Genomic DNA, 25,673 nt, shown 5'->3' on the forward strand with positions numbered 1-25,673 from the left:
ATCTTTGGCTGCAAACTGACTTGGTTTTTAATGGTCATTGGTTTGAGACTTAGGCATGTCTGAAAACACAGTGTGGTGTCTAATAGAGTCCTTTATGTGAGACAAAGGAGGGGGAAATCACCTAAGGAATTTAAACTGTTTTCACTGTTCACATCTGGATAGACCTGGGTTTGCACAAGAAGTGGTCCATCAGAACACGAGAAGGTACTTGATCCTGAACAAGCCTTAGATTGTGAGAAGGAGTGGATTCTGAATAAATGACCATGCCCACCATGACAAGAGTAAAAGACACTCCATCTCCTGGGTCCAGCAGGCCTGCATGGAAGGAGAAGCAGTAGTAGTGGCTCCTGAGCACAGGCCACAGGGATTCTTAGAAACACAGATGGGACTTTATTTGTCCCATATTGGGTTACATAAATGCTGAGGAAATTTACTCTGGGGTCTGGTAGAATCAAGAGCTTGTATAAATTGGCTTCTAGAGGAGAAATGAGATATAAAGTGGTAAAGTGTTTTCCACGGTTCAAAAATGTGTTTGAGGAGGACATGATGGAGTTAATGAAGCAATTGCTCAATTGTTTCTGCTGAGGTATCCATTGACTGTTATCTTATCTTGAGCCAAGGTCTTGCTTGATGCATTCTCAGAGACACTGAGTTACTGACCAGAAATAGAGGCCCAGGATTTTCTAGCTCTGTCTGCAGAAGAATGAAGCTACTTCTTGGGACCCTTTACCTTTTGGGGATGCTGGTTCCTAGGGGGCTGGGATATGATAGGTGAGTGTGAAGTGGGAAGAGGGACTTTTATGATTTAGACTGTCTAAATGGAAATTTTTTTTCAAGATCTGTGCAGCTAGATTCTTCCCACTTCTGATGTATGTGCACCACCAAAATAACAGTGATTTGGGGGTTCTATCATGGAATATTACTCTAATAATTCTTTACTAAATAAATATCTCACAAACATTTCCTAGAACAATTTATGACAAATACCAATAGCTATCTCATGTTTTATGATTGGAGAGAGGAAATTATAATAAAAATTTTACTTCTCCTATTTTCATAGTTTCTCAACTGGTAAATCACATTATTCTAATTATTAAGAAAAGTGTTTATAATTATCAAATAATTTCACCTGGAATAATTACTGTTAACATTTTGGATAGATAGATACCTAATTATGTTTATGGTACTATTACTGAAATTTTTCAGTTAAATTCCTTTGAAAAGATTTTCCTGTGGTATTTGTAATTAATTTAATAAAACCTTCTGCAATTGCTGTTTTCTCATTAATTTCTGTCTTCTCATTTTTACAAAGAATGCCATGCTGAGTAACCAGCTAAATAATTGTTTAATTTCCAAATTTTTATTTTCCTAATATGTTATAAAAAGTGAAATCACTGGGTCAAAGTGAAAAATATCCACTATTGACTTTCTTTGTACTTTGTTGATTTTAATCAGGTGAAATACTTTGTCTTATTCATTACTCAGTTTTTTGAACTCTATTTGCCATTCACGTCATTTGCCCATTTTTGGTGCTTTGCCTATTCTTAAGGGATCATAACTTCTCTAAATATATAACAAATGTTAATCTCTCTCTCTCTCTCTCTCTCTCTCTCTCTCTCTCTCTCTCTCTCTGTGTGTGTGTGTGTGTAGTTTCATTAATAAAGTATATTTTCCCTTATTCATACATAGCTCATATTTCCCTCCTTTGCCATATTTCATGAACTATGTGTGGTTCATGAACTATCCATGGTTCATGATCAAAGTAATCTTGCAACAAACTTATTCTCACAGAGAAGGGAAACCCACCCTGAGTTTTGCCCCACATGGGTGACCTCAGACAGACTGATTTAGAATATATATAAAGAGAGTTCAGGATGTATGTGAGGCCAAAAACCTGTATACACATTTCTGTCTCAGTTCTTACATTAGTTGACTTGCTTTCATATATGTAGTGCATTTACCTTCCTTTCTGAGATTCTTTATCCATCATTCGAGACCAAGACTCTTATTTCTTTCACAAGGAAAATATGAAAAAAATTAGCCTGCTTAAAGATATCAAGAAACTTAAAACATACATCTCTTGATGTAATGTCTCTATGTCTGGAAATCTATACTGAGGAAATCAACTAAAATATGGAAAGAGTTTTACACATGGAGATGCAGCTTTATTTTAATATAAAGATTATAGTATTTGAAAATTACCTAAATGTCCCATATAATGGTTATATAAATGCTGATGTATGATATATGACAATGAAATATTATTCATTCCACTCAAAAATAATATTTAAAAAATTAATAGCATGAGAAAATTTATGTTTTATGCTGAAGAAAAGATATAAAGTACAAAATAAAATTAAATACTTAAAAATATATGCCAAAATGGTAATTATTATTTTAGGTAATTTTTTCCCCTTTCTTTCACTAGTTTTTACTTTGAAATATTACATAATGAACATACATAATACTTTCATTTAAAGAAAAATATTGGCATGTCCAAGTCAATTAGTTATTAGGCTCAGGCAGAAGAACATAGAACACAGAGTGTCCACTGGACAACTCCTCTGATTGCATTCAGTGAAGATATTTCAAATATTTTTTACTTTGAGTATTTTTATTTTTGTTATTATTTGCTGATATAAAATAATCTTCACCTTCATGTTACTTTTACCAACTCAAAACCTATAGGTATACTGCAAGTTTCAAAACTCTCTATTCACTACAATATATACAATGATAGTCTAAAACTAATAGATATTACAAGCTTATACTTGTTTATATATATTTCATACTTCCCCTAAAAAGTCTGCATCTATAAAATCATTTTGGATTTAACCATATGAATCAAATAGCTTGAAAATGTTTGGCCTCTTTGACAAGGGAATAATCAGAAATGAGAATAAATATTTATACAAGAAGTTATTAGCTGCATAATTATTTATAATGACTACTCCCTCAAAAGAAATAGTTTAATCTAGCACAGAGAAGATATTGAAATAAATGATACTATGTAAAATATATTAATTGTAAAATATTATGCAGTTATTAAAAATAATGCTTAAAAAAGAGTTTACATTGGTTCAAGGAAATGTCTCTGGTAAGAAATGGAATTAAAAACAGTAAATTCAAAATCATACAAAGAGATCTAACTTGCTATAAATATATGCAAGACTGAAAGGAAATACGTCAAAATATCAACAGGGATTCACTCCAGGATGTGGAATTATTGAGATGGTTCCTTTCTTCCTTTATCTATTTTTCTACTATTATTTATAACATATACTTAAAGTATGTTAAATTTGTAAGCAGGAAAGTAAAAATTGGAAATATATTGCTACATGAAATATTCATGTGACTGTTTCTTCACTAAGTATTTAAAACACAAAATTTGCCTCAATATTCATTATTTTCAGCCTCTTTATAAATTCCACTGAAAATTTTATTCAAGCAATCTTTGATCTGTAGCATTTATTAATAATGCACCCCAAAGGATCATTTTCTCTGTTAAACATTTTATGAATTTCTGTTCAAAAAGAATACACAAAGTACAATAATCTTTTCATTTGCTTGGTGAGAAGAGACTAGTGATTATTTGGGGGATTAGCCTGCTTTTTCTTCTCCTTCCTACATGTATTATGCATTAGCCAAGAAATTGCCTAGAAACAGGGAACAGCCTTTGTAAGTAAATGGCTTAAACATTCACTTGAACTAAGTATTAGAGTTTCTGGGGTTTAAGTATTGTTTTAGTTTCAAATAAAAATGATAAGCACTTTTAATATTAGTGGTTTTCACCCAAATCCCAGCCTGTTATGTTTCTGGCATATTCGATGGACCCAGTCATTCGAAGCTGAGTTTAGAAAACAACACACTCACATATCATGAATATTAGCTGGGGACAGCCAAATGTTGGTGCTTGAGGGCTTCCCCTGCTTTAATTTATTCCACTCTGTGTTGTGACATTTCCAGGGGATCTCAGCCCACTTGAAACAAAAATCCTGCAAGTGTAATCCTGCTTTTTAGTGTATCATTAGCCTTCCCTATCTGTGGATTTCACATATACCAATATAGCCAACTACAGATTGAAAATATTTGGGAAAACAAATTGTGTCTATTTGCAGACTTCTTTTCTTATTATAATTCCCCAAACAACGCAGTATAAAAATTGTCTATACAGCATTAGGTATTATAAGTAATCTAGAAATTACTCGAAGTATACACAGGAGGATGTTTGTAAGTATTATGCAAATACCACAACATTTGATCTAAGGGACTTGAACATCTTAGGGCAGGGGGTGCTCCTGGGGAACCAAGGGAAGACCACACTCCCTTTACCACTCCACTAAGCAGATAACCGTGATAAGACAAACCCCAGACGACTGCTCAACTCTGTGAAGGAACCAAGAACAGCTACCACCCTCGTAAGCAGCACTGCTGTGCAAGTGTCTCCAGGGACCTTGTTTCCTAGAAAGAATGACAGGCAGAACAACCAGGGTGAGGAACCAGGTTCGAGAAGAGGCTAGAAAGATGGCATTCATTTGCTTCATTTCCTCTTCTCCCCATTCTGAAAAGGGTTAAAAGTATTTTCTAGTGACATCTAAACAGGGATACTTATTGTTCTCTTTGTAGTTAAAATCAAAAGTAGCCAAATTAGAAATGGGCTAGTAGACATTTCAACTGATATTTTAGGGTGTAATACAAAGTAGTTGAGCCTATGTATTAAAGTCTTAAGAAAAAAAGAACATAAAATGATAGTATTCGCAGTCAAGATCAAAAGGTTGTTATTAAAGTTAAATGAGTCATATAGACAGATATATAGATATAGATACATAGATATCAAGTTCTGAAAACAGTTCTAGTAAAATGTTGGTGGTTGCTGTTATTGGCTAAGCCTGAGCTTGGAATTCTCCCTTTCCTGACTTTTATACACCTTGAGCAACACTTAATTGGTAATCAGGTACTTGTTTATTACATCTCCTATCTTGTTATTTAATAGCTAAGTTAGTTTTGCTTTTCAAAGTAGATTTTAAAATGCAAGAAAGAAATCTTCTATTAATACTACCAATTACTACTTTCATATAAAGTAATAAGAAGACATACCCATTGGTCGTTGAATAGATAAATTGGATGATATAAAGCACTTTGACCAGCACCCTGCATATGGTGCTCAGTAAGAGTTAACTAATGTTATTGTAAAGTATATTTTCTGATTAGTTAATAGACATAAAATGTGCATTTAAATTACATTTAATTGTAATTGAATTTTTATAAATTTGAAACACACTAGGGGGTATATGTATTCTTCCTTCTAAAATGATACCTTTTAGAACAATCAGTGTCAACATATTACTTGAACCTATACATATATGTGTGTGTGTGAATAATAAACATTAGAAATGAATCTATGAATAATATGAATAAGCACTTTGCTCCTCAACTATTACAATTTAAATAATATTTGTTTCTTTAAGTCTTTTAAAATTTATTTTCATTGTTTTAGCTAATCATTTAGATAATCCAATATCTTGATATTTTCACTTGGGAAAGCTAAATATTCATTCAACAGTGTAATTAAACATTTACAATTTTGAGGACAAAGAGCTTCTGTTAAATTAAAATTATTATTTTAAGTATTATTAATAATTAAGAATAATTAATGCAACTCCAAGTTTAAAGTAATGAAATTCTGTGGAGAAATCAATTTCCATTAGAGTAGTTAGTTGTGGTACATACTACTAAATGAACTAGGTAAAAAAATTAAAATATAATTTATCTATTTGTTGGACTTAGATAATGGTTAGAATTCGTGTTTCAGTTAATTATATCAAAATATTTTGTAGCTTGGCATAGTTTAAGAATAATACTAATTAGATGGCTAAATTATTCTTAGTAAAATTTTTATTTTTAATAGCATCGCATCTAAATGTGTTTTTTGCTTTGTTTTGAATTATTGTGTTCTAAAATTTATAATCAATTGATTTCATAGAAATTTTGTGTTAATTGTTAAACATGGATTAATTTATTTCACCCCTATAAGAATCCTTTGAGAAGATGCTGTTATTTTCTCATTTTACAAATAAAGAAATGAAAACTTAGATATAAAGAAGGGACAATACCATAAAAGTTTCTCATTTTTTGATAGTGGAAAATCAGATAAAAGTTATTGAAATATTAGCTCATTAGATCTCTGACACATTCTCTTGCAATTCAGGATAATGTACAAAAGTTTGCATCACAGCATCATCAAAAACTCATACCCCTGTTCCCTTGCCATAGTAATCATTTACTGGGCAAATGAATTTCATTGTATGCTTTTACAATGAAATCATAACCCAATTTCTTGCTTAAACAAAGCTTTTTCGCTAGGATCTAAAACATTCATCAAATGTTTGTGTGGTTTAGAGAGAGACTAATAGTTGTATGACTTACTGGCTCTGGGACTCTTTGCAAGTGACTTAATTTCTCCTGGTCTTACTTGTAGAATCTAAATAATAACACTTCAGAGGGCTGTAGGAATTTTTAATGCAATATCTGGTACAGAGGAGGAACTGTGTGGTCTTATTAAACTGCTAAAAGATAAATCACAAGTAGATAGTTGGAACAAGCCTAAATCTATTAATGACAATGAATATATGATTATTAACCCTCTCAAACAGAAAGCATCACAGAAAGTATCACATCCAGATGGGTACACTGATTAATTCTCCCAAATATTTAAGGAAGAAGTTATACTAATTCTCTATAGTCCCTTTAGAAGTTAGAAGCCCAAAGAATACTTCCTAATCCATTCTATGAGACCAGAAATACCCTAAAACCAAAATCAGACAAAGACATTATAAGGAAAGAAAACTACAGAACAAAATCCCTCATAAACAAAATCCCTCATAAACATAGATATAAACACAATATTGGAAAATTCAATATAGTTATGTATAAAAAGAATTACATACCATGACCAAATGGAATTTATCCCAGTTATGCAAGTCTGCTTCAACATTCAAAAATCAATTAATGTTATCCACTACAACTACAGGCTAACGAAAGAAAATCACATGATCATATTGATAGATGTAGAAAAAGTATTTGACAAAATCTGATACTCATTTATGATATAAAAAGAACAACTTCAACTAGCACCCTAAGAGAACATATTTACTCATAGTATATAATTACGAACATAATAAATACATAGAGAACATAAAAACCCTGTAATTAATGGTGAAAAATTAGAAGGGTGCCCATTAAGATCAGTCAAAAAAAGAATATTGTCCTCACAAGTGTTTTTCAACATTCTGATGGAAGGCCTTAGCTAATGAAATAAGACAAGAAAAAGAAATAAAAGGTATACATATTAGGAAGGAAGAAATAAAACTGTTCTTGTTTGCAAATGACATGATTGTGTGTGTAGAAAATCGGAATCAGGAAACAAAACACCTCCCAATACAAATAAGTGATTATAGCAAAGTTGTTGGGATGAGGTTAAAATAGGAAAATCAATTGATTTCCTATGTACTAAGCAACGAATAGGTAATTTTAAATAAAAAGAAAACATGTTATCATTTATGTTAATGCCTGCCAACTGAAATGCTTAGGCATAAATCTAGTAAACCCAGCATACCTATAAAATTCTTATGAAACAAATCAGAGAAGAACCAAATACATAGAGGCATATTCTATGCTCATAAATGAGAATATTAAAAATTGTCAAGATATCATTTCTTCACAACTTTATCTATAGAGTCAATGCAATCTCAATCAAAATTCCAGAAAGTTATTTTGTGATTATCAACAAACTGATTCTAGGGCTGGGGTTGTGGTTCAGTGGTAGAGCGCTTGCCTAGATTGTGTGAGGCACTGGGGTTCGATCCTCAGCACTACATATGAACAAATAAAGTCCATTGACAACTAAAAAATATTTTTAAAAACTGATTCTAAAGTTTATGTGGAGAAATAAAAGTCACAGAATAGCTAACAAATTGTTGAAAGAATAAAGTCAGAGAACTGACACTACCTGATTTCCAAACTAAATATGAAGCTATAGTAATCAAGACACTGTAGTATTGGCAAAAGAATTGACAGATCAGTGGAAGAAAACAGGGAACTCAGAAATAGATACACGTAAATATAGCCAACTTATCTTTGACAAAGGAGCAAAGATAATACAACCGAGCAAAATATTCAACACACAATACCAGGATAATAACTAGACATCCAGACACAAAAGAGTGAATCACGATGTTAATTCAATAATGTATCATAGGCTTAAATGTTAAATGCAAAACCATAAAACTCTAGAAGATAACTTAGGGTAAAATCTAAATGATTTGGGGTATGGCAATTAAATTATAGATACAACAGAAAAGGCACAATATATGAAAGCTGAGCTTCATTAAAATTAAAAACTTCTACTTTGCAAAAGCAAATGTGAAGACAATGAGAAGACAAGCCATGAACTCAGAGAAAATATTTAGGAAAGGTAGATCTGAGAAAAAACTTGGGTACAAAATATACAAAGAACTCTTAAAACTCATCAATTTTAAAAAAGACCAAACAGATTTTAAAAATGGACCAAAAAAATCTGAAGAGTTACATTACCAAAGACAATATAGAGATGGTAATTAAATGCATGAAAAAAATGTTTTATATCATCTGTCAATAGAGAATTTCGAATTAAGAAACAATGATATACCATAGCATATCTACTAAAGTGACCCAAATTCCAAACACTAACAATACCAAATGTTACTGAGGATGTGGAGCAACCAGAACTCACATTCATTACTGGTGGGAATGCAAAAGGTTTCAGCAATTTTGGAAGTTAGTTCCTTACAACACTTAACATACTTTACCCCATGATCCAGAAATTATACTTCTTAGGATTCACTCAAGTGAATAAATGAATCAAAAAATGTCATCACAAAAACCTTCACATGAATGTTTATGACAGCTTTATTAATAGTTGCCAAAAACTTGGAAGCAATCAAGATGCCTTTTGATAGATGAATAGTTAAATAAATTATTGTGCATGCAAGTAAAGGAATAGTATACAGACCCAACAAAGAGATGAGTAATCAAGTCATGAGAAGACATGGAGGAAATGTGTATTAGTCATTGAAAAAAAGCCAGTCTGAAAAGGCTACATCTTGTATTCTTCTGACTATATGATATTATGCAAAAGCTAAACTATGGCAACAGAAAAAAATAAGTACTTGCCAGGGGTTGGGAGAGTGAAAGCTGAATTAGCAGAGCACAGAGAATTTTTAGAGCAGTAAAACTATTCTGCAGGATACTATAATGCTTGATATGTGTCATCAAACATTTGTACAAACCCGTGGAATGTACAAGCATGAACCCAGGTATAAACTTTGGACTTTGTGTGATGATGTGTCAGTTTATGTTCATTGGTTGTAACAAATGTGCCACTGTGCTGTTGGATGCTCATAATGGCAGGAGGTTTTGCATGTGTGAGAAAATGGGGTGAATGGGACCATCTGTACTTTCCACTTAATTTTGCTGTGAACCTAAGAGTGCTCTAAAAATGTTTACTTAAAGAAAAGATAAACCACTGCATAAAGATTAGTTCTCACCATTATATTCAGCACAGTGGTTAATATTACATGCTCTTTAGTCAGTCTGTTAAGGTTTAAATCCCAATAACACTTTCCAGGTGATTCAGTTTCTTCATGTCTGAAATAGAGATAATAAGAGTATCTATCTCAGAGTGTTAGAGAGAAGTAAATGAGATTTAAATTGCTTAGAACAGTGCATGTCTCATAAAAAGTTTGAGTTCAATAAATCTTAGCTATTATTTCTTTAACAAATTTAAAAGTGTGTTTTATCTGCACTGTCTTATTGAATCATTCTAGCTTCCCTGCAAGGTTGAAATGATTGTCCTCACCCTACAGATAAAGAAATTACAGCTCAGAGTGGCTAAATGGTTGCCCAAGATCTCACAATTAGTAAATCACAGAGCCAAGATTCAACACTGGTTTTTGTACTTCAAATCCTGTGCACACTGATTTCTGCTACCTTTCTGATCAACTTTCTAACCTTCAGAATATCCTTGTTTCTTCACTGCATTTGATCCTGTGTTCTTCCCTTTGCAGATCCTTAGCACAACACAGAAATCAGGTTGTGGACAAGACAGGGAGTCCTTGGAAGAACCTGGAGACCTATTCCTACAACAAGTACCACCCCATGGAGGAGGTGAGCAAGGACTTTACATGGGGGAGGAGCCGGACGTCATGATTGTTTTAAGGATGCACAAGAGAGGTTTCTTTGTTAATATCCATGTCAAAATAAGGAGTTAGAAACCTTAGTTTACATGTTTGGGGAAGGGCATAACAGGGTTTTTTTTCTAATCTTAGAACATAGCAAAAGATATTGTTGGTGCATTAGTCTGCTTTTCATTACTATGATGAAATAGCTGAGGGAGATAGGCTTAACTTTATAAAGAAGAAGTTTATTTTGCTGAAATAAATTTTAAGCCTGAAAAGTCCAAAGAGCATGGTGCAGTTTCTAGTTTAGCTGCATCGGCTCATGGTGGGTGGCAAAGGCAGGATCATATGTGGGAGGAAGACATTACATCATCAAACAGGAAGCTAGAGAGACTAGGGGTCAGGCTTAGGCTTTTGTCACCATTCATCCCCAAGAGAGTTCCCTTCAGAGAAGGGTTTTCCCTTCTTAGGGTAGAGCTCCCAATAACCTAATGACCTCCCACTAGGTCACACCTCTTAAAAGTTCCACCAGCTCCCACATCACCATACTGGGGATCAAGTCTCCAATACACATGAACCCTTGGAGCACAAACAACATCCAAACCACAATCATTGGGATCCATAAAGATGGAAGAAGGACCCACCAGATAAGCTGAACCCGAAATTTCTGGCTTGACTATGTGCCACAGGAAAGCAAATTCTAATGATGGTGAAAAGGTTGTGTTATACATTGTCCCTCAGTGTTCCTGGTGGATTATTAAAGTTGTTAATTCTCAATTACTTATTCATAAAGGTAGTTCAGCAGGGTGTCCTAAGACTTGTAGGCAGAGTAGAGTTTTAGAGAAAAAGGAAAGGTGGGAGAGAAATGGTACACGGGTTTGGTTTTCTGTTTTGTTTACAACAGTGTACAGTTCACTGTCTTTGTGAGAGCAAAGGTTATCTTGGAGGTAATCCAGGCTCTTCCTATTGATAGCCATGGTCCTCCTGGGCTGTTTCAGATCTATCTGTGGATGAGCCAGATCAGTGAGAAGCATGCAGAAGTGGTGACACAGCATCTCCTGGGAATGACATTTGAGAAAAGGCCCATGTATTACCTGAAGGTGAGTGAAAGGGCCAGAAGGGCCTTCCTTGGAGAACCCCTTCTCCGTCTGAGGGTCGTGTTGACGACTAAGGAAGGGCTCTATCAGAAATGTGGGAGAAGTTAAAAGGAGCAGAGCAGAAAGTCATTTTCCTTTCCACTCCAAACTGGGCTTTTGAAACTCCGAACATATTGATGTGTCTGCCTTGATCATGTGGGTGGGGCTAGAGAGGTAGGACTAAAAGCAGCAGGCCCCAGAGGCCGCCGTTCCCCACTCATGCCTCCGCCAGAGCCAGTTCACTTGCCATCTGCATTTTAAATGTTTTCTAAAGTGTTTTCTCTTTTTATAAAAAAAAAAGAGAGAGAGAAATTTTTTTTTCATAAAAGTATTTTCAAGTTGCAGACAATCTTCATTATTATTTCTTTCATTTTAAATTTGAAGTTACAAAGATCAAGAGAAGCAAGGTGACTTTTTTAAGGTCCCACAGCTGAATAATTCCACAGCCAGGGGAACAACCAGGTCTCCAGGTTCTCCTGCCCCTTTTGCATGTGACATGGTGAAAACTACTTGGACTAGACAGCCACTCTTCCACAAGGCCAGGACTTCTGGGCTCCCAGTTCTGGACCACCGGTTTTCTATCCTGGCTACACATAATAATCGCCTGGAAACTGCTGAATAATTTGTTGCCTAGGTGACACCTACAGAGATGGGGCCAGGCATGCTTTGAAAGCTCCCCAGGTGATTTCAATCTGTAGCTGAGTTAACAACCATGGCACCCAACCTGTGGTTTTCAAACGGTGGTCTTTGCACTCACAGCATCAGCATCACCTGGGAATTGGCTAGAAAAGCCTATTCTCAGGATGGATTCTAACCACGTGTGTTTTAATAATCCCTGCTAACCCTGATGCACACTTGATTTTTAGAACTACAATGTGTTTCTAACAAGTACCTCAGAGACATTGATATTGCTGGCCAAGTCCACTCTTCAGGTACCTCCACCAAAACAGTCTGGCATTAAGAAATAGTGTTATTTATTTTGCTGCTTTTATACTCCTTGTACAGATAATGTCAATCTACAAAGCAAAACCTCATATGGAGAGTGTCACAACTACTGTGTGTGTGTGTGTGTGTGTGTGTGTGTGTGTAATCAGAAATAAAATTTATCCAGGGATGAAGTAATTGGTGATGTGGAAGAACGGTGCACCTGCCAATCTGATTTTCAATAGACCCTCAACTCTGAACTAAGACAACATGACACAACATCCTTTTCCCAGGGCATGTGATAAAGCATAGAACGAGTATATAATAAGGAGGCAATAAAGGTAAACTTATAATTAACACACATGCTCTGATAAAATAGGGCAATTATTCAAATTAGGAGGTAAATTAGGAGTTGCCCTGGAAGTTTTGAAAAAATAGATGAGGTTAAGGAATTTGAATATGATTGGTCCAGCCATGTATTTATCTCAATTTTTAAGTATCTCCTGGAGGGAGAGAGCCTTCACCAGCCCAGCTTCCAGTGATTTTTCAATAAAAAGCACTGGTCTAGGCCACTAACAAATGTAAAACAGATATGACTGTTAAAGCATGGGACTATTCACAGCCCTTTCTCCACAAAGGAGAATCCACGATTGCTAGTTTAATTCCTATATGCCCACTCCTCTGAAGAAGGAGGGCATCTTTCTTGCTGAAGTGAACGGGGACTAATGTCCAAGAATAACAAACGTGCAGAGAAGAAAGAAGGTTGAGCTGTCTGGGCCTGGAGGAATCTCCAAGCAAAAGGAGAATTCCATTAGTGTTTCAGGAGATTGTGTATTTTGATGTCCTCACGGTTTCAGGAAGGTTAAGATTGGGATTCATTTTAAATCCTTTTGATTCTTTAACATTGTCTTTTGTGAACTTTGCTACTCTGAATGAACTCTATGTATAAAACTGTCATAAGGTTTATAGGAATTTAGCCTTTTGGCTTGTGGTTTGGGGGACTTATATGTTTGTCCATCATTAGGGAATAACTTAGGGTGTGGAGAAGGCCACTTTTTGGGTGGGTGTACATGGTCCTGAGAAGAACTACCAAGGAAGTCAACAAGCAGGACACAAAGAGTAGCAGGGGGAAGGGTCACATTGTTGGATGACTCCACAAACGATGTTGTCACCTTCTTGAAACCAGATGCAATAAGAAAGGGAGATGCAGGGGGATGAACACGAACCCTAGTTCATGTTCATGAATGAACCCTAGTTTTTCACCCTGTAACAGTGGCTTACAATAATAAGTGACTATTTGGTAATCGAGCATGGATACTCCCCCTCCACAGATCAGCCAACCATCCGATAACCCCAAGAAGATCATTTGGATGGACTGTGGAATTCATGCCAGAGAATGGATTGCCCCTGCTTTTTGTCAGTGGTTTGTGAAAGAAGTAAGTGTGTTTAGTTTCTTCCTAATGGTAAAATACTTCTTAAAACACCTATTACTTCTTGGCAACTTAGAATCCATGCTCCTTTCACATGTTAACAATGAAACTCTTCACGAAACTAATCCTTTACCTCAAGTGAAGTAGAGTTAGGGGGGCTAGGGATACAGCTCAGTTGGTAGAATGCTTGCCTTGCTTGCACAAGGCCCTGGGTTCAATCCACAGCACCACTACCAAAAAAGAAAGAAAGAAAGAAAGAAAGAAAGAAAGAAAGAAAGAAAGAAAGAAAGAAAGAAAGAAAGAAAGAAAGAAAGAAAGAAAGAAAGAAAAGAAAAGAAAGAGAGTCAATGAGTAGCTTTTCTGAAAAGTTAGTATCCTGATCTCTTTCTAGTACATCCAAAGTCACTTTTATTGGAGGATATACATATCTAACTATAAAAGACGATACATCTTGGGAGTCATAGATGAGTTTGAACCCTGGGTCTGTCTCTTTTAAATAGTATTGGGCAAATTTCCTACACTGGGAACCCTAGTTTTTCACCTGTCAAGGGTGTATGAAATGACTATTTCATGGGTTTGCCATGTGGATTAAAAGATTTGGCATATGGAAAATACTCAGCACAATGAATTTTTGTATATTATTTATACCCCTCCTTTAGGGGAGTAAGAAACCTGTAAAAGTAATCTGATACTTTTTGTGTCAGTATTTTCAGAAACCCAAATATAAATACATATTTATAATTTTATATATTTATGTGATATATAATATTTAAAGTATTACATATAATATTTTCAATTTATTTATATATGTATAGAAATAAAGTAGCACACAGAAGTACTTCTTGAAATGTGGCCTCCAAACCAACAGCATCAACATCAACTAGGAACTTGCTGAAAATACAAATTCTTGGCTCATCTGAAATTTAGTAAACCAGAAGCTCAGGAGGAGAGGGAGGTAAAAGGAAAGCAGATAAAGCCGGACAATCTATTTTACAAGGTCCTCCAGGTGATTCTGGTGCATGATAAAGTTTGAGAACGACAACTATGAACAATAAGATAACTAAGGAGGGGTGGAAACTGGAGGGTAGAGGTGTACTATGCAGTGATAAATTGAAATCCACAGACAATCGTGAGGAAAAAAACTTCTTAGAATCAAATGTTTATCTCTTAAATTTCCAGATTCTACAAAACTATAAAGATAATCCAAGAATAAACAGGTTCCTTAGGAATCTGGACTTCTATGTGCTTCCAGTTCTTAACATAGATGGCTACATCTACTCGTGGACAACTGTGAGTACCCGGAGTTTGGTCCTGGATGCATTCATGAAGTGAAGCTTCACTCAGCTTACTACTCCAATCTCCCCTGTTCTAGCTATAAAAATACGTGGTACCCATGTAAATAAAGAAAAACCACATGGGATAAAAATCAGCTAAACATTTTTTTTAATCAAAGAGTCAAAGTCAATTTTAAGATTGAGGAAACCTACAGCCTTCTTGGAGTTGAAGTCTAGCAGGGAGGGTATTTTCTTGGTTTCTGACACCTTCCCAATTTTCTAGTCCAATTTTCTCCTTGACTATCTTCATGATGTTTTTGAATTTCCCATCACCCAGTTAGAATTATATGGATATAAAACTTATGTACCAATCTACCTCAGATCAGTACTGGAGGCTTAAGGAAATAAATGATTAATAAAAACTAAACAAAGCTATATTTCTCCATGTGATCATTCATGGAAGGGCAAACATCCCATGAGGTCTTTTTGTGGAGTAGATCATAGACAGCTTTGTCCTGACAATGTTTCTAAAGCTTGTCACTCCCTCTTTCTAGAGAGCACTCTTCCTCCCTCTGCTCCCCTCCCCAAAAGTCCCTTGGGGCGGGAGGGGTCTCTGTCTCTGGAACAGACTTTCTTGCCTTTGTGTGGATTGAGTCCCTCCCTCTGAGCTTGGCTGGTGAAACTTGTCTTTCTCTCCATCTCCCCTCATCAGTCATCTGCTTCCAGAAACGTGCAGAGACCATCTCTGATACACCTGGAACAGCCTTTTTCCATCTGTCAAGCTATTTCCCTTTCATCCTGTATCACTCAGCCCTTAAAAATGACTCGGAGACTTGCTCTGAGTAAGCGGGTCACGTCCACAGGCGCAGCTGATCTGCTCCAGAGGAAAAAGCCAAACTACTTCCTTCAATTTGATTGTTTACACATTTGCATGCTTTTGGTTGTACAGATGTTTCTATGATTGGGGGTTGCTAGTCCATCTTCCAGACTAAAAATTACATGCATAGGCTTCGCCATGTTAAAAGCAAGTTTTTCCAGATAATCCTAGGAAACATTTTTCACATTCAAGGACCACCTGTCACCACTAACACTGTGATTTATGAAGCCTTGGAATGGCAACATCCTTTTTGGTTCCTCTGTTACAGGATCGTCTTTGGAGGAAATCCCGTTCATCCCACAATAATGGCACATGTTTTGGATCGGATCTCAATCGAAATTTCAATGTGTCCTGGTGTAGTAAGTACATATCTACTGGATGAATTGATGGAGGGGAAAAAGAGGCGAGAAACAAGGAGTGAGGTGAATTACTAAAGATATCATTTTTAAAAATTTTGTACCGCTTTCTGAGCATTCTGTCCAGTTTTATTCCAAGAGTTGACATTATATGTCTATAGCAAGAGTCATTGACACTCATGTACAGGACTCTCTTCAAGTGCAGATAGTTAAACAAGGACAAAGCAGACCTAGATCAGTACAGATATATCTAAAATTCTTCACTTTGTTTGAAGATATTTAGATCATCATAAAGAAAAGAAAACCCAGAGCATTATCCTTGGAGATTATTGTACAGCAGGGAGGTGGCAATAAGCAAAGCAAACATTTTCTTCTCCTTATGGCACTATTATGTTTCCAAATCTCAGTCTGCCCAAAGAATTGGAAGCAGATAGAGGCAGGAATGGTTAAGAGCATCACCACTCACCAGATGGCAAGGGTTAATATTCAGACTTGGCAGCTGAGTGGTCTTGGAAAAAAAAAATCACTTCATCTTTCTGCTTTAATTTTCTCTTATGTAAAATGTGAGTCACCATAATCCCACTTTATCAGAAGGTCACCATGAGGATTAAATGGGATGCTACATAGGAGAGGCTGGGTGCAGACTGAGCATGTAAGAGGTGCTCAACTTGATTGAGTTTTATTAATGAGCTTTATTATTGTTAATAAGGAGGACTCCTTACATCCTTGCAAAATAGCTCTAATGAGACTTAAGCCAGTAAGACACTGAAGGAGCGACTTAGGCCAAGAAAATTATCAGAATCAGACTTAGGCACTTGGAGACTGATTCCCAAACATTTGTTTCAGGCTCCACCTCAGGTTTAAGTGAAAGATTACCGAAATGCCATTTCATTTTTGCACTCTCTCTCCTGGGCCATGGACTTGGTTTCTAAATCCTAATGTCAGGCCTCCTGCCTTTCTGAGTTGCTTCTTGCCTGATCATCCTCGGTGACTACCCAAGCCGACTGATTTACTCGGGATTGACTTAGTCAACCAAGGTCAAGTTTTAATACCACCCACAGATGCCCCAAGCAAGGATGACTCTTTGCCTTCATTCATTTCCAGACGGAGATCATGAAGGCTTCTTTGTCGTTTCTTGTACTTTCACAGGTATTGGTGCTTCCAAAAACTGCCAAGATTTAACATTCTGTGGGACAGAACCAGTGTCTGAACCAGAGACTAAAGCTGTCTCCAGTTTTGTAGAAAGCAAGAAGGAAGACATTTTGTGCTTCTTGACCATCCACTCTTACGGGCAGCTCATCCTCACTCCGTATGGCTACACCAAAAATAAACCAAGTAACCACAAAGAACTGGTAAGCCCACAGCACAGCCCTATGGTCTCCAGAGAAACCCAAGGAGGCCCTCTGCTTTCCTTTTCCTCGTCTCTTTTTGCAAGGGAGCCTGCAGCCTCCCTCGTCTTCTCTCTGCTCGTCCTTATTTTCTTTCTTTCTGTGTTTCGTTCCTTGCCAGATGCCTGCTGAGAAGGCTTTGGGTTAAATGCTGCTTTACCTACATTAATTAACTACCTGTTTCATAAAGTGTCAAGTTGGGAGACATCTTAGGTATTCGCCTATAATATAAATGAGATGATTATGCTAATAATCTGCAGAAACGAGCTTTCGTTTCTGTAAATTCTCTTGAAGCTCCAATCGGCAATTACAGCTCTTGAACCAAGCTTTAAAGAAGTTGCCAGCTGTTAGTGGAATATGGCATATCTGGAATAACACGGCTAAATAATATCTGCTCTCTTCTCTGCTAAACACAATTCTCTATTTTCTTTTAAACTCTTTCTACATCATTTGCCGGGGAATATCTGTAAGGGGAAGTACCAACAAGAGGCAAGCTGGTGCAGGAAAATTCTTTTGTGTTTTATCCACGTTCCTTTCTGAGGCAGTTTACCCAAGCCCTGGTGGGCAGAACTGCTAAAAAGAAGTGGATTTTTTGCTCTTTTGTAAACCTGAGGACAATAGTCACAAAACAAAGGGAGGGCACATACACAATTGTTGTAATATTTACTATTTTTATTTTTAATTCTTTTTTTCAATTTCTAATTGTGATAAAGTACACTTCATAGAAAATCTACCATCTTAACCGTTTTTTTAACTGTAGAGACCAGAGTATTCGCAGTGGTGTGCAATCAATTGCCAGAACTTTTTCATCTTGTGCAACTGAAGCCCACTAAACAACAACTCTCTGTTTCCCTCTACCACCAGTCCCTGGCTACTGCCATTCCACTGTCTGTTTCTATGAGTTTGACTATCATAGATTCTTCATATAAATGGAACCATGTAGTATTTGTCTTTTTATATCTGACTTATTTCACTTAGTATAATGTCATCAGAGTTCATCTGTATTGTAGGATGTTGTCAAAATTTCTTTTCTTTCTAAGGCCAAATTATATTTCATCATATGTATAGGTCATGTTTTGCTTATCCATTTATCCACCAATGGACACTTAGGTTGCTTCCGCTTTTCAGATATTGAAAATAATGCTACTATGAGTATGGGTATGCAAATATCTCTTCAAGACCCTGCTTTTAAATCTTTTGGATATATATCCAGAAGTGCAATTGCCAGATCATATAATTCCATGTTTAACTTTTTGAGGAAACACTAGATGGTTTTCCATAGCGGCTGCACCATTTTTATGTATCCACCAACAATGCATAGAGTTCACTTTCTCCATGTTCTTGCTAATGCTTGTTATTTTCTGTTCAAGAAGCCCCTCATTCTGTGCAAATGCTGGAATGGATGTGAGATAGCCTTATCTCAGAGGCCTGCTGGTTATGTTATGCTTCCTGACCCTTTTTTACTGGAAGATGACCCATAAAACACAAGATCTGGATACAAAAGGAAAACCCACTACAGATTTTTATTGGAGGGAAACCTTCTACCACCAGTTAAAAATATCCAGCAATACTCCAGAACCTTTTGTACAATAACTTTTCCTCCCTTGGTCCAGGAAAACTTGTATTGCAGTCATTTTGTAGACAGTGGAAGTAACCCACATTTGACTAGATCTTTACTATTTACAAAGGGATTTTACAGCCACTATCTCAGTTGATCCTTATAACAACAAAATAATCTCAGTTTGGAGATGTAGAGACTGAGACCTTGGGATAACTGTATTTGCAGACCCCTATAGACAGGAAATGGTGGAGGCCCAGCTGGACTCCCACGGCCACCTTGGTGCCATTATTCTTACACTGTCTCTCTCTATTCAGAAAGAGTTCACAACTTTTAGCAGCAATGATAATTTAGAGTCCCAGTCAACTATGTGCCATTTCTTCCTCATCGATAAGCCCTGGAAGTTTCTTCAGTAAAGAAATACACAGAGCAGAGATTTCAGTCAAGAAGCTCAGAAACTTCTACATCCTCAGTTTCTGTGATTTTAGTTGTAGATTTCTACTTTCTCCTTCAAAGGAGTTGTGACAAAGCCAAGGGACTCTCCAAAGACATTATAGATCCTTAATGGGAAGGGGGTCTTCACCAACAGAAAGATCTTTGGTGGGAATGGCTTTCCACCAGCATTTATATACCCCAGTACTTTTCTTCCTTCTCTTTTTGGCTCAGGAAGACAGATACTACATGACTATTTTGCAAGGTCTATATTCAAAGGTTAGAAGGCCTGTGTTACTGACAGGTTATCTGGTTAGATCCCAGTGACAAAGGCTATAGAGTTCGTAAGAAGTCAGGAGAGACTTGGGGCAATCATGCTGACACTAGAGGTGGTAACTCTAAGACAAGAATGATAGCAAATCCTTAGTACTAAACATAGAAATTGGAAAATTCTCTTGTATCTCTTACAGTCCCAGGTGCTGAAGAGTTCACATAAATGTTTAATCTAAGAATTTTCCATAATTCGTTTTTCAGTGTGAAAAATTAGCAATCATGCTTCAACCTTATTGAAGCCACTTAGTGGTACTTTTATGTTGTCAGGGTAGGTAAGCTTTGAACAAAGACACAGAATCAAGCCAACTGCTCCAAAGAGATTTTCATTTCTAACATTATTTACAATCACCAAAGACTAGCAATTAATCTATCTGTATTTACAAAACCAAAAACTTTTGGAAATCATGGTAAATATTACACTCCATGACAGACATTTTGGCAATCACTATGTAGGGGAAACATTACTATATATAGCTCCTTTTCTAAACTGCTCTGGCAATTAGAATAACTCTAAGAATTCTAATGTTTTACATGCTTCCATTATTTCCACTTTAATTATTTTCATATAAACCTCTTTATAACATCCCAAGCTCTGGTTCTTCTCTGCACATGCCAGGTCCTTAATCATACACCTGCCTGTGAATACATGCTTACAGGCATTTCTCTAGGCCTGGAGAAGGAATTGCCCATCAGGCTATAGAGGTCTTTAGAGTGTATATCATGTTCTACTGGCAAAGGAGTTTTTATCATTTTTACCAGGAAATACTTTTAAACTGAGAAGGGCCACAGAGGTATTGAATCTCTATGGCCTTGCAATACAGGAGAGAGAAGTATACTCAGAGCTCCACCCTAGAGACGGAAATTGAAGTCAAAAGTCCAGGGGATTCCACAGCATCTTCTTGGAAATCACCTGATTTATAAGCTGAGGACCATTTCATATTTGTGGGTACACACACACAAACACACACACAAAAATATATATAAACACACAAACATATATATACATATATATGTATACAAACATATATACATAAATGTATATATATATGAAACATATAATATTATATGATATATATTTTTAAATATGATATATGGTATAAATAAATTTTATATATATATATATATATATATATATATCTCCCTTATCTGCTTTCCCATAGTAATTACTAGTGGAAAATTCTTTTTTTAAAAAATAATTTGGAGCTTTAATTCTTTTTTGAGAGAGAGAATTTTAATATTTATTTTTTAGTTTTTTCGGCAGACACAACATCTTTGTTTGTATGTGGTACTGAGGATCGAACCTGGGCCGCACGCATGCCAGGCGAGCGCACTACCTCTTGAGCCACATCCCCAGCCCGGAAAATTCTTTAAAAAAAATAAAGTCCAAAAGTTTTGGGTTTTTTGTATGTAAAGATGGGGGAGAAGACTATTTCTGGGAAGACTATTTCCTACCCTACAGCCAGGATTTGAGGAAAAGGAACTATAGAGAATAACATAAGGCTGGCAATGGAAAGAAGAAATGATTGTCTGGGGTAAGCTCAGGGTGAGGGGAAGTAAGGAATCATTTGGATTGAAAATGTAGCCTGGGGCTAATCCATGAATCCCAAGTGAAAGGTAAGGCCCACCATGGATCAGATGATATGGAGTTTCATTCAAAGAAACAGGACACACATAGGAATTAAAAATAATTGAAAACAATTTATATCACTGCTAGACAACTCTCAAGGAACTCAGGAAAGATGTCATTGGTAAAAATCACAGTGGTGCTTCCCCAGGCCTCCTGCTCTCCCCTGCATCACACAGCGGCTCCCGCATCCTTTCCACCCTTCACGGTCATTTCCTTGCTTGCGTTTTTCTCCCTAGAGATCTCTTTCTGAGTCTCCCCTCCGTCTTATAAGTTTCTCTTCTTTCTACACTGTAAGCGATTAAACAAGCTTTATACCTTGTAGATCTTCAGCCTTTCCTACCCATTATCTGAGTTTTAGGCAACACGAACCCAGAAGTTGGGGCAGACTCAGAATGATGGGGGAAAGAGAGAGAGATAGCAGGTGCATGAGCAAAGGTAGAATTCTCAGGGGTGAGTGGAGAAAAGGTAACAAGTTTGCAGAGATGCTCAGGTTAACATGTTTTTAAATTTTTCTTTTAATTTAGCCAGACCCAGAAAGTTCCCAAAGGATGCTGTCCACAGCTGCTGCATACGACACAGACACACCACGACCACCACCAACACCACCACTGACTGCCTTTTTTATTCTTCCTTTTGAATTTTCCTGGGTTTTTCCTCACTCCACCCAAGTACTCCTCTGTCACATCTTGGCATTCATCTGGGCAGTGCAGAGCCAGGAAAGGAAAGTCAGCATCTCAAACTAGGCCCAGCATTAGTGAGAGTCAGGAGAGCTGATGCATCTATAAGCACAACTAAAACAATGGTGGATCATAGTACAGGCAGGAGTGACAAGGGATTGGTGGTGTTTTTGTAAAATCTAGAAAAAGTATTGGGATGCACCATTTGGTGGGTGGAATATAACATGGAGGAATCTGGGGTGGGGAATACTTAGAGGGTCTGAGTGAGGACAGATCTATGCAGTAGGATTTATCAGAATGCCAATAAGCACAGCCAATAGACTCAGACCTCAGTAACTGATCTCAGGAAAGGGTCTGCAGGGAATAAGGTTGAGACCTTAGAAATCATCTGTTTCTAAGGAATTTCCAGTGAAGTAAGGTGACATGGTGGGTACAGGGACAAATGTGCCTTCCAGCTCAGAAATTTTTATGAGAGATGTCATCAAATATCTATAAAGAAAAATAAGAGGACTCATAAGAGAGGTGTGGACAAAAGGCTTTGGGAGATTTGAAGTGTGGAAAGATGAAATCCAGTTGGGGTGACCAGATAAATCTCTATGGAGAAGTTGGCATCTCGAAAGCCCTTTGAGGTTGAGTAGAATTTAAACAGATAGAGATCCCAGAGAGAGGGAACATCCTGAGGAAAAGTAGAGAGACTGAGGAACCCAGGGGAAATTTGAGTTTGACTATACTCTAGGGTAGATGTCCAGAAGATGGTGTTGGAAAGCTGGGTTAGGGCCATACTGTAGAGGATCTCAAAAACTAGACTAAGACATTTGTACTTAATTCAGTGAGCAATCTGGAGTTATTAGGAGCTTTTCAGCAAGATCATGATCATGACTCTACTCATCTGGAAGCCAGGTGGAATAAATTGGGATAAGGATTGATGAGAGAAAGAGAAACTTATTAGAAGAAGCAACAGACCAGTTCAGGTAATGAGCCTGACATATGGTCATGGTACTGGAAATGAAAATTGGTAACTGAGAGAAGGAGAGTCAAAGATATTGCAGGATTTTCTGTGTTTGTTAAGGAGCATGCAATGCCAGAAATAGTAAAGTCAGAACAGTCTTATTGGTGGGAGAAATGATGAAATTGAAAGTGAGTATTTTAATCTGAGATACCAACAGGCTACCCAGATGTTTATATTCAATGGGAAGTTGGAAAGATGATCTAAAACTCTACAGATCGATCTGGACAAAATACCAAACGCTTGGATTGTCGGATTTATTTTTAACACCAGATATCTGTCTCTGCATTTCCCACCTACAGATTCAAGTTGGACAGAAGGCAGCAAATGCATTGAAAGCAAAGCATGGAACCAATTATAGAGTTGGATCAAGTGCAGATATTTTATGTAAGTATCTTTTTTTTTTTCCTTCTCAGTAGTATCTAAGGCACAAAAGAAATCAATGGAGTTTGGGTGGTGAGATGGGCAGGAGAGGAATAGAAGAGCTCCTAGGATCAACAGGGAGTTGTACAAATAAAAATGACCAAGGATAAAAGGGAACCTCTTCAAGTCCAGAATTATACCCTCTAGGGATAAGGTATGAACTAAAGAAAAATAATACAGTCTCAGACCAGAGACTCTCTGGCTCCAGTTAAAAAGAGCTGGCAAGTTAGAAAGCACAGGAGTTAACAGTATGGATATTGTACACTGACCCTTGGCCAGTTAATTCAATTCCATCAAGCTAAGAAAGCAGAGCAGAATGAGTCCTGGAGAAAGAAACTAAAAGAAAAGAATTTAGTTGCAAAAAGAGGGTATTGCTTCTCCCAGCCCCAACCACCACTTCCTCTGCCCTCTGGCATCCCACCTACATCATATTGCATCATAGTTTTCTTGTGGGTCATTTTACTTCTGTTCCCATCAGTTCACTCTTGCCTTTTGCTATGAGATTAACTAGACTCTGATTCAGCTAAGAAGCTCCAACCAAACCTCTGCTATGTGCCAGGTGCAGGGCCAGATTATGGGAGCAGACGGGCTAAATAAGACACAGTCCCTGCAGTGTAGGGGCAGCCCATCAGGAGATGGAGAAGACAGATCTCCAGGAACTCTTAATGAAACCACTCCCTTTTTATATTGACTGAGCTCTTATTCCCTAGGAAATATGTCCTTTACAAGTGAGATTTCTACTTCTGTCTTCATGTTTTCATTTACAGATCCCACATCAGGGTCTTCAAGAGACTGGGCTCGAGACATCGGGATCCCCTACTCATACACATTTGAGCTGAGGGACAATGGTACCGAGGGGTTTCTTCTGCATGAAACTCAGATCCAGCCCACCTGTGAGGAGGCCATGGAGGCTGTGCTCTCGATCCTGGATGATGTATATGCAAAATACTGGCTCTCCAACACTGCTGCAAAGGTGACATCTACCACTGTGTTGCTGAACCTGCTGTGGCTTTTCATATCTCTTCTCTAAGTGCGTCCTACTCAGGCCTGCTCAGCACCAGTGATGTAGATGTGGTTAGAGGGAAGATGTGTGCAGTTTTAGAGAAACCAAACCTCTAAACTATAAATACCGAATTCAATAAAGAACAAACATATTTGCCTTTAGTATTATTTTACCGGTAATTAATTTTTATTAATCTATAAGAGTTTGTTATTAGGTCGCTACAATAATGATGCAAACCCCTCTAAAACTCAGCAATGTACACATCTATAGGCCAGCAAGGAAGTGCTGCCATCTTGGCTGTGCTCATTACGTGTCTATGGTGACTGCCCAGGTAGCTGGTTGAACTTTGGAAGGCTAACTCTTTCAGCTGGTCTGGGATAGCCTCAGCTGGGATGAGGAACAATAGCTATGTTTGATGTATCTTCTCCTCCAGAAGGTTAGTCCAGGCCTGTCCTCATGGCTATAGTGAAGGAGAAAGCAAAAGGAGAGCATGGGCCAGTGTGCAGGCACTTTTCTGCATCCATCATATTTGCTAACATCTCATTGGTCAAAGGAAGGCACATGGGGCAAAAAAAAAGCACGATGCAAGGAAAGAAAATCTAAGGGTCATCAATGAAATTACTCTATCTGGTGTTTAGTGCCATACCCTTGAACTTCACTAGTTTAGCATTTACAGTTGGGATGACTGAGTTAAATTGGATGATTCAACGAGGTTATTATGAGTCTTATCCTGCTTTTAACCTTGAAAAGTCTGTGAGTACCAGCAGAACCCCACTGCTCTTGAAGTCTAATTAAAGGTCACATGATGAGATTCTTATAGGATCTTTCATGTTCTACTAATTTTTTTCTGATTTATGATCTCAATATTCACTAAGGAAAATGAAATAGGAATAGATTTCCTGGGTCTTGGGATTTCTTTTTTTTCTCATCTAAATTCTTTCAATTTTTTTCTTATGTCTTTGAATCAGGTTCTCCCTTGATTTTGTATTAATGATTAGCAGCAGCATTCAGAAGA

At 37.0% G+C, this 25,673-nt stretch overlaps 1 protein-coding gene across 1 annotated transcript; it reads left to right on the forward strand.

Moving 5' to 3' along the window:
- Positions 1–703: 703 nt before the first annotated feature.
- Cpo (carboxypeptidase O) lies at positions 704–24,685 on the forward strand. Its single transcript, XM_026394603.2, has 9 exons — positions 704–771; positions 10,104–10,203; positions 11,213–11,314; positions 13,606–13,710; positions 14,884–14,994; positions 16,124–16,214; positions 17,361–17,563; positions 23,535–23,619; positions 24,423–24,685. The coding sequence occupies exons 1-9, from the start codon at positions 704–706 to the stop codon at positions 24,683–24,685; spliced, it is 1,128 nt and encodes a 375-aa protein (XP_026250388.1).
- Positions 24,686–25,673: the final 988 nt, after the last annotated feature.

The sequence above is a fragment of the Urocitellus parryii genome, chromosome 1 (genome assembly GCF_045843805.1).
Source record: "Urocitellus parryii isolate mUroPar1 chromosome 1, mUroPar1.hap1, whole genome shotgun sequence".
NCBI lineage: Eukaryota > Metazoa > Chordata > Mammalia > Rodentia > Sciuridae > Urocitellus > Urocitellus parryii.